The 16,470-nt window shown below is 47.5% G+C and overlaps 1 protein-coding gene across 1 annotated transcript in view; it reads left to right on the forward strand.

The window, feature by feature from the left end:
• The window catches only part of cerkl (CERK like autophagy regulator), a 316,590-nt gene that overhangs the window by 285,258 nt on the left and 14,862 nt on the right, over positions 1-16,470 (forward strand). Inside the window, exons 7-8 of the mRNA XM_078551938.1 lie at positions 4,378-4,555; positions 4,800-4,868. Of these exons, the coding sequence (XP_078408064.1) occupies positions 4,378-4,555; positions 4,800-4,868 (247 nt within the window). The remainder of the gene's footprint in view (positions 1-4,377; positions 4,556-4,799; positions 4,869-16,470) is intronic.

Raw genomic sequence — 16,470 nt, forward strand, 5'->3', positions numbered from 1 at the left:
TCTTCAATGGAGGTGGTGTCCTCTTGGCTGGAGGTGAGGACTTGGATGGAGCTGAGGGACTGGCTGGCTGAGGGTTTCCGTTGCTTGGCATGCTCCCTGTGAACCAAAGTAGAGATGATTAGTGCATGGCAGCAGAGTCAAAAGCAGGAGAGAGAGCACTCACAGTTGCGTTGAGACAGGATGATGTAGTGCAAGATCCTCACGTGGGTGTTTGCCGCCACCCCCAAATGTACCCATGAGGTCATGGATGCCATCTTCTCAAGGGTACACAGCTTTGTGCATTTTGCCTGGGACCGGGACCGCCAGGGTGAAAGGGCCATTGGATTTGCCCAGATCTCGGGAACCCCACAGGTGCAGGGTGCAATTGACTGCACTCGTGGCACTCAGGTCTCCGTCGCTACACTCGGTGGACTTAATCAACCGCAAGGGATTCCACTCACTGAACGTGCAGCTGGTATGCGACCACCAGAAACGCATCCTGCAGGTGTGCGCACGGTTTCCAGGGAGTGTGCACAACGCCTGCATCCTGAGTCGCTCGCAGATACCTGCAGTCTTCCAGGGTCCACAGAGGCTGCAGGGTTGGCTCATTATGGACAAGGGCCACCCGCAGAGACCATGGCTGATGACACCTGTGCGGCGGCCTCAGACTGCAGCAGAGTGACGCTATAATGAGGCTCATGCAGCAGCTCGCAACTTGCTGGAGCAGATCGTTGGGATGCTGAAGATGCAGTCCCGGTGCCCGGACCGGTCTGGTGGAGCGCAGATGGTGTCACGCATCGTCGTCGTCTGCTGCGCCCTTTACAACCTGGCACTCCATCAGGGAGACAAGCAAGCTGAGGAGGAGATGGAGGAGCTGGAAGTCTCCTCGGATGAGGAGGACGCCAATGGGTTTGAGGGTGAGGGGGTCTTTGGTGGTGACGATAACGGGGATGAGGCTCTCGCATTAGTGAGACGAGGCAGGCGCACTCGGGAGGCCCTCATAGCTGCCAGGTTTGTGGAGGATGATGACGACGTGCAGTGAGGTGTCCCCATAGATCCTCACATCGCAGTTGTGAATATTTGACTCCAGTCTGGGTTATGGCAGCGCCAATACCCTCTGTGAGAATGCTCCTGTCATGGAGATGCAGTGGAGGCCCTAATAGTCACTCGATCGCAAGAGGATGATGACAACATGCAGTGAGGACACTCCATAGGTCATCACATAGCCTCTGAGAATGCCTGACTCCTGTCTGGCCTAGGGCAGCTTGCTTGCTCTCCATGATCAGGGCCATCTCAGAGACGCAGCCATGAAACTTTAGAAGCATCTGATGCTGTGCCCTCCTTCAGCACCTTAGCCCTTTAGGAGCTGGTGCACAGCATCACTGGTCACAGATGCTGGTGTGATGGTGGCCAGGCCCACCTTAAAGGTGCTGAGAGCAGACAGAGCGTATGAGAGAATTCTGTGGCGCCTGCCCACTACATTCTGACAGTAATGATCAGCACCGCCAAGGTGCAGGCATCAGTAATATTTCCAGGGAGTGTGAGGCTGGACCATCACTGTGGTCTGAAGGCTGCACAGAGCACAGGGAAGAGGCCCTGGACTGAGACACCTCCCTTTATCTTGTGCAGAAAGGTTTCACATCTGAGTGACAAGAATACTGCTCATCAGGATAGGGAGCCGCAGGCAGGGAGACATTCTTAGGATTTTATTGACAATAGTGAGCAGTATGTACAAATGATCAACACCCGTAGCCAGGCTGTGCAACTACTTTTACCTAACCTTCCTAACCCTGCCGCTACGTTTTGGTGCTCCCCAAACATCCACAGCAGAGGTGGGGACAACCTGCTGACTGTGACGCCCTGTCTGCGATGACTTAGGCGGGCGTCCTCTGGAGAGCCAAGAACTGATGGGCCCTGGCCTGCTTTCGGGCCCTGTTGTGTGACAGTGACACCCTCCTCGGCCTGTGAAGCTGGAACTACTGAGGTCACAAGAAGAGGGGATTCGGATGGGACGGTCACTCCCAAAGTCGCCTGGTGGATGGCCCCGGAGTGTGCACCTGCTGATCCTAGTCCCTATGGGTGCCTGAGGGCACATGGCTGACTCTTTGATTGGAAAGGGTAGCTGGAGTGAGATCGAGCTGCCCAGCACCCTTCTCGCATACACACTGTTGGAGGCCAACTGTGACATCAGTGATGGAGTTAAGCCTGCGCAGCAGTGACGTCCAGGACCAAGGTCTCCTTGGCGGCTGCCATCCTGTGAGTGTTGACCTCGGTGCGTTGCAATGCTGGCACTATCACCTCAGCCTGAAGATGGACAAGGCACCATGCCTTGCAATCTGAGGAGTGCAGCGGACATCCCTTCCTGATGTTCCCTAGCTTGCCTTTGCAGCTCCAGCAACTGTGATATGACCGAGTCCAGAGGCTCTTCTTCTGACTCGGACTCAGCAACGTTCTGGCCTCCAGCAGTCCTCCCAGTGCCGGGGGCCTGGGAAGTCCCTGCCTCCACGTGCTGTGGATCAGAAAATACGATGTGCTCATCATATTCTGATCCCAAGGCTACTGTAAAGCTAGGTCCCACCGAGATATGTGTCTCTGTGCTGGTGGAGGGTGTGGGTGAGCGCTGTGATAGGTCTTCAGGGAGTGTGCCTCCAGATTCCCCTTCAGAAGTTCCTTCGGGGCTTGATTGGAGGCCCTGGGTCATGGACTCTTTTGGCTGTTTGGCAGCTGTGCCTGTGAAAGCAAGGGGAGATAATTAGTGCATGGCAGTGGCCTGTGAAACAGGACACATCACTCACAGCATGGTTGTCTGATGGATGTTGCACTGCTGGATCCTCGCTTGGCAGAGCAGCGCCGACCTCACCGTCAGCACAGGACTGGTCCCGGTCATCGCCGGCCAGCTGGATGGCTCTGTTTTCAAATTCTGTCAAAACCTTGATCTCTGGCATACCTCCACCTGTCTGCGACATTTCCCTCCTGTTGGGTGCCAGTTTGTCCAGCATGGATAGAGATGGGGAAAGTGTATCAGGATACCTGCCGGGCCAGATGATAAGTATGCCTGGCCTGTGTGGGTGGTGAGTGGTCCCAACGACAGGATGAGAACAATGACGGTGTACGTGAGAAACAGAATGGTGATGTCCCTGGCACTGGCAGTGAATGAGGGCCTTGTGGATGTGTGATAGGTTTGTGAGTGTGTGAGTTGGGAATGATGAAAAGAGATGAAAACCCTGGCGGAACGGAGGAGATAATTTATCCTTTTGCAGCACTGGGTGGCTGTCCTCCTCTGCAGGGCGTTTGCACTGACCACCGCTGCCACTGCCTCCCAAGCTGGGTTGGCGACTTTGCTGCCCATCCTGCGGCCACAGTGGGGGCAGAGCACATTCCGGCAGGTCTCAATGGCATCCAGCAGTCGCTGAAGGGACCCGTTGTCGAAGCGGGGGCTGCAGTCTTTTTTCCTTTAATGGCCATGTCTCCCGGGCAGCGGTGTGAGCTGGTGGCGATGAGCACTTTGCTGGCGGCTGCCTTTTAAAGATGGCAGCCAGCGTGATGCAACAGCGGGGTGATGGCAGGCAGGCAAATGACAGCCCGCTCTCCATGGAAATGGTGTGTTTCGCGGGAGTGAATAAATAATGAGGCAAGCTCGGGACAATACAGCATGAAAACTCGCAATTTTCCTCGGCCGGTACGACGGTACACCAATTAATGGCCAGCCAGCATGAAACGTGCGCTAAGAGCCTCAGCGTTGCCAGGATGGGGACGGGAGGCGTGCAAGTGCTGTAGTGTGTGCATGTGCGGGGGAGTGCGCACTGAAAGCTCTCTGAAGGCACAGAGCTGCTTCAGGGAGCTGAAGAATTTTAAATCCAAAAATAAACTTTTTACAAATGATAGAAACATATCCCCACATGTGACTCAGTCACATGAAGAGGGACATGTAAAAAAGGATGTTGAAAATTTTTTTTTGTTTTTTTTAGTAACCGTTGGAAAACTCATCCCGCCCGTGAATGAGGTTTCATGAAAAATGCAAAGGCCGCCTGGCCAATTTGCCTGCCTGCCAACTGAACGGTTAAGCAGGCAGCAAAAAAATGCAACTCAATTAATTGCTTAAGGGCCTTAATAGATCTATTCATTTTCGACGGGCACGCTGCAGCCTCTCGCGCGTGCCTGCCAACCGAAAGATCGCAAGCGTGCGCTATGATGTCGGGACGCTTGGCTGACATCATCGCACACTATTTTACTCCCGTTTGGGTCGGACGCGTCCCTGCCCGCAGAACGAAAAGTTCTGCCCCTGTGTTTTATACCACTACATTTCTGTATCACTTGGATTTAATGACGCACAATGACAGAACAGATCTTTGTTATGTCTAAATTTTAACACTGTATTTTTTATTCTTGGTGCTTTAGGTAACCTCCAAGAAGTGGATGTTTGCAGCTTTAGTAGTTGTCACAGGCTACTTCAATTTGGTTTCTCAGCCATGTTCGGCTTTGGTGGGAGAACCCTGGCCTTAGCAGAAAAGCATCGTTGGATGCCTTCCAACCAGCGGAAAGAGTTTGCTATGATCAAAACACTGACGAATCTCAAGTAAGAGGATGTTTTGGTATCCAACATACCAGTTCCCCTCTTTACACAAGTAGAAACAAACAAAATAAATTCTTCCCTCCCTTTAGCTCCGAGTTGGTTATTTCTACAAAAATTTAGCCCATTTGTTAGAAGTCGTTATATGCACATTTGATTTCATCAATAACTGATAATTGAGCATTGCCTGGGAGTTTAATTTCAACTAAAAAATCTTTGATGCGATAATTAAGATGTTTCATGTTTTTAGGCCAGAAGACTGTGAATTATCATTTCTACCAACGGAAAACGCACACATGGCAGATCAGGAACACCAAAGGTAGGTGATGAATGGTTCACTTTGCTTATCAACTGCTCAAGTTTCAGTTAGCCAAATTCTTTTAGATAACATTTTCTGCTAACATGATATTCCACATAAGCCAAATGAATTGTCTATCCATCCCAAGCAAGGTCATCCATGTATAAGATGGAAGGAGATCCCAGACCAGGATATGAACCAAACAATGGGGAATGAAAAGGAATGTGGTGGGAGGCAGTATAATCAGAGGGATAGATACTGGGTGTTGCCGTATTGAAACTTATTGATCCCTCACATCAACATCAGTTTTCAACTGCAACAGTTCTTGTAAATCACTTCAGCAGTTCTCTGGAAGGTAACTTAATATCATATTTAGATTCTTAAGTACTTTTCATTGTCCAATTTAATCAGAGGAAGGTCAATTTCAGAATCTTTTATTTCTGTTTCCTCCTCCTTACTTACAACTACTAGTATCTCCTTTTGTTTATCCTTTCTGTCAAAGTATCTTCCGAGCATGTTTACATGGCACACTCGCTGACTTTCTTCTATCTGGGGTATTTACTACATTGTTTACCTCTCTCAGTCTCTTTTCAATCTGGTAAGGTCCACTAAACTTTGCCTTTAACGGTTCGCCTAACACTGGCAACAATACTAACACTCCCAGTCACAAAACTACAAACCTTTTCCCTTTAATCCGCATTTGCCTTCATCACCTGCTGAGACATCTTTAAATGTTCCCTAGCTAATTCACATGCCGTACTCAATCTTTCTCTGAATTTCACCACATAAGCCAGGAGAGTCATTTCAGATCTTTCTCCTGAATCAGTTTGAGTGGTCCCCTTACTTCATGACCATAAATTAACTTGAAAGGACTGAACCCTGTTGACTCTTTATGTGTGTCCCTAGCAACAAACAACAAGAATGGAATTCCTCAATCCTAATCATATGGGTAGCCTTGACTGTATGATCTAATCATAGTCTTTGAGGTTTGATGACACTTTTCTAAAGCACTTTGTGATTCAGTGTGATAGGCTGACGACCTAAATTGCTTTATTCCTAGGCTGTTCATTACTTCTTTAAACAGCTGTGACATGAAATTTGAACCCCAATTTGACTATTTCTTTTGGCAACCCATATCTTGTAAAGAATTTGGTCAACTCTTCTACAATCACCTTTGCTGTGATTTTCCTTAAAGATATTGCATCTGGCAATCTCGTGGACACGTCCATGATTGTCAGTAAATGCTGATTTCCATTTTTAGTCTTGGGAGGGGTCCTACACAATCAATCAGGACCCTGATAAAAAGCTCCTCAAATGCTGGAATTGGAATTAAAGGTGCAGGTTTAATTACTGCTTGAGGTTTCCCTATTACTTGACATTTGTGGTATGTTTGACAGAATTTAACTACGCCTTTATGTATTCCAGGCCAATAGGAATGTTTTTCTATCTTAGCTTTAATTTTCCTAATGCCCAAATGTCCAGCCATTGGGAGTTCATGAACCACTCTTAAAATTTCATTCCGGTATCCAGATGGTATCACAATCGCCCACTTTTCGTCTGCCAGGACATGAGGCGGCCTCCATTTCCTCATTAACACATTGTCTTTAATAGCATTCTGGAATGTATTCTGCCTCTGTTTCCAAATAAGCTGTCTGGTTATAACTGCTTTCAGTCTGGATCCTGCTTCTGTAACTCCACTAACCTCAAGGAACTAAACACCTCAGCTTTATTCTCTCTAATCTTTTCTTCCTGAGTGATCTTTTCCCAGATTTAACTTCCAGCAATTTGATCTTGCATGTCCAGCCTTGTTACAATGATGACATACTACTTTCCTTCCTTCACCTCTTCCTTCTACCTTTCCTCTTTAATAGATTGGAGTCTTTCAACTTGCTCCTTGTTGCAAACACTTTTACCATCACTAGGTTTTCAATACCTTCAATTTCCTTGCTGAGCCCCATGTGACCCTTTTTCTACACTCAACTGTCTGTGTGAAACATCATGGGCAGAAATTTTCGCTCGACCCGCTCGAGTGTGAAATAACGCGCATTGATGTTGGCCGGCGTGCTGACGTCAACGTGCACATGTGCGATATTTCACTAGGAGGGTGCACAAGGGAGACAGAGGCGCGCCCGCCATTAAGAGGCCAGTTAAGGCCCTTGACACACCAATTGTCTCCACGTTTATGTAGCCTGTGCAAATTTTCGGCTGTTGCACGGGCAAAATGGGCAGGCCACAATTTGTGAAAGCTCATCCACGGGTGGGATAAAAGGATCAGCAGCATTGTCAATGTGAGTAGTGAGGAGTTTTGGAGATCGTGTGCTGCTGGTTGCTTTTGTGAACTGGACAGTTTCATCCTGCTTCAAAGCTGCATTCTGAACATTCCGAGGCTTCACTTCAGGACTCACTGTTGTCTTCCAGGGCCCTGGAGGACTTGGAACGTGTGGGCCCTTCCAGGTATCAGATAGCCTTCCATAACCCTGGTAAGGGGATAGTGGTCTCTGCTGGTGGCACCTCCTCTGAAGAGGAAGAGAGGGGCAGAAGGGAGAGGAGGCCAGGTGTCCCAGTGCAGCTTCCAGGGGAGTGACCTGTGGGAGAAGAGGCACAGGCACAAGGAGGGCAGCCCAGCTAGCAGTCCAAGGCAGAAGGGGCCACAGAAAATGACACTAACCCGCTGCCAGGGTTTTTAGGCAGCGATACAGCTACCTTAAGATAAAAGCAAAAAACTGCGGATGCTGGAAATCCAAAACAAAAACAAAAATAAAAATACCTGGAAAAACACAGTAAGTCTGACAGCATCTGCGGAGAGGAATACAGTTAACGTTTTGAGTCCGTATGGCTCTTCAACAGAACTAAGGAAAAATAGAAGAGAGGTGAAATATAAGCTGGTTTAAGGGGGGGGGGTGGGACAGTAGAGCTGGATAGAGGGCCAGTGATAGGTGGAGATTGCCAAAAGATGTCATAGAGAAAAGGGACAAAGAGATGTTGACGGTGGTGATATTTAATATGTCCTAGGTGTAATGACGAAGGAGGCTCCGTCTCAAAGGAAACAGTCCATTTGTCAGAGGATCGGGCCTGAGATCATCTCCGACTGTGTGGGTGGACACCCCATGCCAGTGGCTCTGAAGATCACAGTGGCCCTCAACTGCTGTGCCTCCGGTTATTTCCAGGGTTCAGTGGGGGAACTGTGTGGAGTCTCCCAATCAGCTGTCTATAGTTATGTCAAACTGGTGACAGAAACTCTGTTGAGGCGTGCATTGACTATCATTCACTACCGTATGGACGAGGCCAGCCAGGCAGAGCGAGCCAGGTGCTTTGCAGCGATTACTGGGTTCCCCCGCGTCCAGGGTCGCATCGACTGCGCACATATGGCCATCAAGGCGCCAGCGGGTGAGCCAGGTGCCTTTGTCAACAAGAAGGAATTCCACTCCATGAATGTGCTGATAGTGTGTGATCACAAGAGGCAGTTTCAGCAAGTCTGTGCAAGGTACCCTGGCAGATCCCATGACGCTTACATCCTGAGACACTCCGAGGTGCCGAGGTTCTTCAGTGCTCCAGCCCGAATGGATGTTAGGCTGCTGGGTGACAAGGGCTATCCCCTGAAAAGGTGGCTCATGACGCCTCTCCGCTACCCAAGAACAGAGGCCGAGCAGTGGTACAACAATAGCCACGCCTCCACAAGAGCAGTGGTAGAGAGGACCATAGGTCTTCTCATGATCTGCTTCTGATGCCTGGACCATTCAGGGGGCGCACTGCAATACGCCCCAGAGCGTGTGTCTCTGATAGTGGTTGCATGCTGTGCTCTGCACAATCTGGCACTGGCAAAGGGGGACCTAGTGGAGGAAGAGGATGTTGACACAGCTGCACAGGTAACAGACGATGAGTCCAGAAGTGAGTCTGAGGACGAACACGTTGAGGAGAATGCTGAGGGCATGGACGCTAACCTGGGTAACCTCCAGGGAGGCAGGGACACCCGGAATGCTTTGATCCGACACTCCTTCAGCTGGGACACCAAAGATGAACCACCACCACATGCCAGGGCTGCAGGCTTTGTCCTCGATCCCAGAGAGGACCATTTCCTTGGCCAGCAACAAACACTCTGTGCCTGTGCAATAAAGTTTCAGAAGACACACGTCCATCATAACATAATGGCTTACCCTGTGCCCACAGAACAATGAAGCATACAGAGGCCAATAGCACAAAATAAAATCTCATTTAATTACGCACGTGAAACATAGCTGAGATGAACATTAACAAGTGTTGTTAATCATGCCATTATAAAATTGAAGCAAAATGGGCAAACAAAATATCACCCGTGATAAGGCTGTCTTGTGCTTAAGGTGCTTTACATTTACACTTGCGGGTGCTACGTCTAGGTGCTCCCCCTTTGCTGGCATCGGCATTGCTAACTCTGCTGTCTTGTTGGCCTTGATGACCTTGGCAGTCGTCCTCTGGCCCGTGGAGCCTGTGCTGGCCCCGCAATAGCTGGCATCTCCCCAGTCATCACAGCCTCATCAGATGTCACGGTCACTGGCAGAGGGGTGGAGGAGCTGCTGGCATCATCCGGAGCGCCCTGAGAGGAGCCGCAGAGATGACAGGCAGCTCATGCGCCAATGTGAGGTCACTTTGGACCTCCCTGCTCACCATTGGTGGACGGGCACCTAGCTGGTATACTGGGTACCTAACCCATCTCCCACACGGACACTGACCAGCTGAGGTCATTGCCGGTGTGTGGGCTTGCAGATCCAAGTGCATCCCCAGGGACCCCTGATTCTGTTCCTGGAGGAGCCTCTCCATGAGATTCGCCACCCTCTCCATGGAGGAGGCATTGCACTCGGTCATGAGGGCCAACACAGTGGTCATGCTCCACAGGGACTCCTCCCAAATGGATACCATGGCATGTATTCTCTCATGTATCTCCGCCAGGTCCTCCCGCACACCCCACTGGACTTCCAGCATCTGCTGCCTAATGGACGACTGCAGAGGCCCATCGCTCAGTCCATAGCACCCTCGCCTTTGAATCAGAGGGTTGTGGGTTCATGTCCCACTCCCGGAAACCAAGAACTGTGATTGTACTCGAAAGAATTGCAATCTGTGACTGTTGGTAACTCGAAAAAGTTTCATCCGTCACCTGAGTATTGTCCTGGTCTCCAGCAGTCTTCTGACTGTTGGCGCTCAGGGCACTCTCTGCCTCCACCTGCACCTCAAGCCAGTGTGAATTGCCCTCACCGATGTGCACTGAGATACTAGACGGCGATCTTACGCCCACCGAGCAGCCAGGGCTCACCTCCTTGGCCAGCTCCGGCGTCATTGACAGTTGGCACTCAGAGTTTTACACCCATGAGGTCCATGGTGGGATGGCCAGTCCTTAACTGTTCTGCACACCGACCCATGCCATCAGGGTACTGACCCTTCCCGATTGCAGGAGATCATTGAAGCGCTTCACCATGTCATGGCTGCTCACCCTGGATGCCACCTCCTCCCAGGACTTTTTGGTGAGGTGCGGGCAGCCTCCTCCTCCTGTCTCTGGGGACTAGGGCTTCCCTCCTGGCTGCCACCTCTTCGAGGAGGGCTGGAAAGCACTCATCGAAGAAACGCGAGGCCGACTGCCCCACCGACCTGCCCTCCCGCCTGCCATGTCCAACCACACTGGAATCCATCAAGAGTTCAGTGTCCTTCCGTGGCAGCCTTCCAGGGGCTACCTGGGTGGCCTTTGAACCAGCCCCCGGGTCACCATTAGACCTGGCAGACATCATGCCCCTGCCCCCACTCACTCCTTCTCGGCACTTCCCCAGCTGCCTTTCACGCTGGACGGTCGCCTTCCCGACCTACCCTGCCCGCCAAGGGCAAAATTCTGCCCTATAAGAATTGGCTAAAACAGCAGCTCCCCTGATCTTTTTACTTTGTCTTTCATCTAAATATATCTTGATAGTTACTGGAATGCTATTTCTAAATTCTTCCATAATCATAATTTCTCTTACATTTTCAAAAGCCTTATCTAACTTCAATGCCCTAAACCACTGATCCCAGAAAATTTATTTTTTTCTTGCAAACTACAAATGTTTGATTAGATCTTTTTCTTATAGTCCTACACTTCAACTGATAAGCTTCAGGGACAAGCTCAGGGACACCTCGTGGTCTGCGGATTGCACCTCTGATAAGCTGGCATACACATTCATGGCTGTACCTGACAGAACATTCTGTAACATTATAGTCCAAGCATCTCTTTGCCAATTCAATTTTGTAGCTATCTTTTCAAATTAGTTAAAATATCTTTCAACTCCATCATCCGTAAATTTAAGCACTCACTGAAGATTTTTAGTTAAATCAAATTCCTCAAAGAAATCAAAGTCACCATCTAAATCATTATTTCTCCTTTCTTCCTTTGTTCTAAATTCCACTTTAGACAGTTCATACTGTCTGGCTTCTTTCTCTCTCTGAAGCTGTCTATCTCTTTCCTTATTCCTTTTCTCAATTGCTAACTTCTGTCTCCAAAGTTGAATTTCAAGCTTTCGCATTTCTATTTCTTGCAATCTTTTCTTTCCCATTCTTGCTCCTGTTTTTCCCATTGAAGCTTGTTTTTATTTCTATTTCTTTTAATCTATCTTTTTCTTTCTCTTTCTCCTTTTTTTCTAATTCAAGTTTTCTCATTTCACTTTCCTTCTCTTTTTCTTCCAATTCAAGCCTTTTCAATTCAATTTCTTGTTCAAGTTCAAGCTTACTCACCTGCAACTGAAGTCTTACTACCTCTGGCTGTGACACATTAGTTTCAGGTGTCTCTTCCAACTTTAAATGCTGGATAAGTACTTTAACTGTATCAGCCTTACGAAGTTCTGCTTTTAGTTCCACCTGCACTTTATCTGCTAATTCTCTCAGCTTTGTTTTAGTCAAAGATTTCAAATACTCCCCAGTTACATTTTCCACTCCCACAAAGATCTTAGCAAATCCCAAAGCCATTTTGCAGTGCAACCACTTTAAAATCCCTCAACACAAAACTCCTGAGTCCAGTATTCTCCTCGTACTCGTATCCTATAGATTCACAAATTCCAATTCAATCAATGAGTTTTAAGCCCCCAAATTTGTTATGACCACAGCCGATGTTATTTGCTGAGCAAGCCAAATCCCAGAGGGAAACCTGTCTTACTGATCCATAACCTTTTTTTTTGTATTTTAAAAATGAGGAGGAAAATCTACTAATCCTAGAAGCATAGAACTCCAGTAACTCCTTTAAGATTTTATAACTTTAAAAGCTTTATTAACAAGAAGAAAATAAAACCTAGGCACAGAAGATTAAAGTTACACAGTTGAAACAGCCTTACAAAACATCCCCCAACAGGAAAACACACTTGGTCAGAACACATAAGTAAACTACTTGGCAATAACTCCCAGCAATATTCCCCCAAGGCAAAACTGCTGTTATTTTAGTGAAGGTATACCACGCGACTCTTCAAACACTTTCATTCTGCTGTGGAAATCCAAAAGGTTCAGAAAACAAACTGCTTTCTGAAACAAATACTTTTTTGGTTTGACCAGATGGCTGTTTCAGATTTCATACCTTCTCTCAGCACAGAACTGGTCTTAGGACATCTCCCCCACACAGCCACCCCAACTCAGCTCTCAACATCTTTCCTTAAATATCCTTTTCCCCCTTACATCCCAGATTCTATTGTCCTTAGCACCTGCTTGAACTCAACTTTTCCAAAATATAAAATCTTTCAAGTTTTCCTATTGCCTCCACTTTAGGGTCAAATAAAATTTAATAATCTTCCTTTGTTTACTTATGAAACCTTTGTAGGTTGTAAAAGTCACTTAAACCCCCTTTGAAATTTAGCAATGAAAAAGCCAAGTCTCTACCTATCTCCTAATGCAAATTTTTAAAACCCAAACTATTTACTTGTAATCCAACTTCACTATAGCCCCTCATTACAAATGTATGCATCTAGCACCTTTACCCTTTTATCTTTCAACTCTCACAGACAAGCTATCTCTGTTAACCTTCACTCCATTTAATTACTCATGAACAGACAAACACAGACACACATCCTTTACAGAATACCACCATCTTCCCAAAATATTTTTTAAAAACATCGACCTTCACAGAGGCTGAGACAGGATAAGTTATAATGGGGAATAACTAAAAGGCAGAGATGTTAACCAAATACTTTGTATCCGTTTTCGCAATAGAAGACACAAAACACATATCAGCAATGATGGGGCTAGTGAGATTCAGCGATGGTAATGTGTTTGACTGTCATGGGGAGATGGTTGGATTCTTTCTTGTTGGACATGGTCATTGTCTATGTTCTTATGAAAGATGTTGGATTATAATTCAACAAATTACACTAAATAGAAGGGCCGAATGGCCTGCTTTCTGTGCTGTAGTGTTCTATGCTTCTATGGACATTCTATAGATAAACAGTGGGGCTGAGCCTGGAGCTTGTCTTGCACTTTTAGTCATTCTACTTTAAAAGCATTTGGTTGCATTTGAAGGTTCAAGTAAGAGTGACCAGAATGATTCTAGGCATAAGGGGCTACATTATGAAGAAAGGCTCAAGCAACTAAAGTTATTTTCAACAGAGAAAAGTTAGAAGTGGGTTGACATTTACACTAACAATTTTGACTTGGGAACAAGTAACTCAGTTTCAGAATTTGTGGATGATTCACGATGATGTGTATAGCCAGCATTAATGAGGAGTACAACATAGTACATTAAAACATTAGAAAAATTGCAGCCTTGTCAGTTAAGTGGCAAGTTAACATAGATAAATGTGAGGTGATGTTTTTTGGTTGAAAAAATAGAAACATCACCTCATTCACATGTGCTCTGCCCAGCAGGTCCTTGCCTCATTGTCTGTTGATGCTTTATCCTGAGCCTCCTGAGAGGCAGTGGAGTAGTGGTATTGTCACTGGACTAGTAATCCAGAGTCCCAAGTAATGCTCTGGGTTCGTGGTGGCATTTGAAATCAATAAAAAATCTGGAGCTAAAAGTCTAATGATGACCATGAAACCATTGTTGATTGTCGTAAAAACTCATCTGGTTCACCAAGATCCTTTAGGGGAAGAAAATCTGCTGCCCTTACCTGGTCTGGCCTACATGTGACTCCAGATCCATAGTAATATCGTTGACTCTTAAATGCCCTCTGAAATGGCCTAGCAAGCTACTTAATTGTATCAAACCGCTATGAAGTCTATAAGGAATGAAACAGGAGAGACCACTTGGCATCGACCGAGGCACCAGAAATGACAATGACAAACTCAGCCCTGTCGATGCTGAAAAATCCTCCTTACTAATATCTGGGGGCTTGTGCCAAAATTGGGAGAGCTGTCCCACAGACTAGTCAAGCAACAGCCTGACAGAGTCATACTCACGGAATAGTACCTTACAGATAATGTCCCAGACACTACCATCGCCATCTCTGGGTATGTCCTATCCCAACGGCAGGACAGACCCAACAGAGCTGGCAGCACAGTGGTATACAGTCAGGAGGGAGTTGCCCTGGGAGTCCTCAACATTGACTCCGGCCCCCATAAAGGTCTCATGGCATCAGGTCAAACATGGGCAAGGCAACCTCCTGCTGATTACCAAGTACTCCACACTCCCACTCCTCCTGATGATGAATCAGTATTCCTCCATGTTGAATACCAGTTGGAGGAAGTGCTGAGGCTGGCAAGGGCGCAGAATGGACTCTGGGTGGGGGACTTCAGCATCCACACCAAGAGTGGCTCGCTGGCACCACTACAAACAGAGCTGGCCAAGCCGTAAAGGATATAGCTGCTAGACTGGGTCTGCGGCAGTTGGTGAGGGAACCAACAAGAGGGAGAAACATACTTGACCTCATCCTCACTAATCTGCCTGTCACAGATGCATCTGTCTGTGACAGTATCGGTAGGAGTGACCTCCGCCCAGTTCTTCTGGAAACAAAGTCCCGTCTTCACGGTGAGGATACCCACCATCGTGTTGTGTGGCACTACCACCGTGCTAAATGGGATAGATTTCGAACAGATCTAGCAACTCAAGACTGGGCAACCATGGGACATTGTTAGCCATCAGCAGCAGCAGAATCTTACCTAACCACAATCTGTAACCTCATGGCCCAGCATATCCACCTTCTACCATTACCACCAAGCCAGGGGATCAACCCCTAGTTCAGTGAAGAGTGTAGGAGGGCATGCCTAAAAATGATGTGTCAACCTGGCGAAGCTATGGCTCAGGACTACTTGCGTGCCAAACAGCATAAGCAGCATACGATAGACAGAGCTAAGTGATCCCACAACCAAGCTCTGCAACCCCGCCACATCCAGGCGTGGTGGCGGACAATTAAACAACTCACTGGAGAAGGAGGCTCCACAAATATCCCCATCGTCAATGATAGGAAAGACCAGCACTTCAGTGCAAAAGATAATGCTGAAGCATTTACTACAATCTTCAGCCAGAGGTGCCAAGTGGATGATCCATCTCGGCCTTCTCCAGAGGTCCCTGTCTTCACAAATGCCAGTCTTCAGCCAATTTGATTCAATCTACATGATATCAAAATACAGTTGAAGGCACTGGATACTGCAAAGGCCATGGGCCCCGACAATATTCCGGCAACAGGTACTGAAGGCTTGTGCTGTAGAACTTGCTGTGCCCCTAGCCAAGTTGTTCCAGGACAGCTACAACACTGGCATCTACTTGGCATTGTGGAAAATTGCCCAGCTATGTCCTGTACACAAAAAGCAGGACAAATCCAACCCAGCCAATTACCGCCCTATCAGCCTACTCTCGATCATCAGTAAAGTGATGGAGTGCTGGGAGGCATCATCAACAGTGCTATCAAGCAGCATTTGCTTAGCAATAACCTGCTCACTGACACTCTCTTTGTGTTCTGCCAGGGCCACTCAGCTCCTGATCTCGTTACAACCTTGTTTCAAACATGGACAAAAAAGCTAAACTCCAGAGGTGAGGTGGGAGTTACTACCCTTGATATCAAGGCAGCATTTGACCGAGTGTGGCATCAAGGAGCCCTAGCAAAACTGAGGGTAATGGGGACCAGAGGGAGTTGGAGTCATACTTAACACAAAGGAGGAAGGTTGTGGTTTTTGGAGGTCAGTCATTTCAGTTCCAGTTCATTACTGCAGGAGTTCCTCAGGGTAATGTCCTTAGCCCAACCATCTTCAGCTGCTTCAGCTTCCTTTCATCATAAGGTCAGAAGTGGAGATATTCACTGATGAGCACACAATGTTCAGCACCATTCGCAACATCTCAGATACTGAGGCAACCCATGTCCAAATGCAGCAAGACCAAGGACAGTATCTAAGCTTGGGCTGAGAAGTGGCCAGTAACATTCATGCCACACAAGTGCCAGGCAATGACTATCCCCAACAAGAGAGAATCTAACCGTCGCCCCTTGACATTCAATGTCATTATCATTGCTGAATCCACCACTATTACCATCTTGGGGGTTACCATTGATCAGAAACTGAACTAGCCATATCAATACAGTGGCTACAATAGCAGGTCAGACTTTAGGCATCCCGTGGCGAGTAACTCACCTCCTGACTCTCCGAAGTCTGTCCACCATCTACAAGGCACAAATCAAGAATGTGATGGAATAGTCTCTACTTGCCTGGATGAGAGCAGCTCCAA

This window comes from Cetorhinus maximus, chromosome 11, assembly GCF_964194155.1.
Source record: "Cetorhinus maximus chromosome 11, sCetMax3.hap1.1, whole genome shotgun sequence".
NCBI classification, from domain to species: Eukaryota; Metazoa; Chordata; class Chondrichthyes; order Lamniformes; family Cetorhinidae; genus Cetorhinus; species Cetorhinus maximus.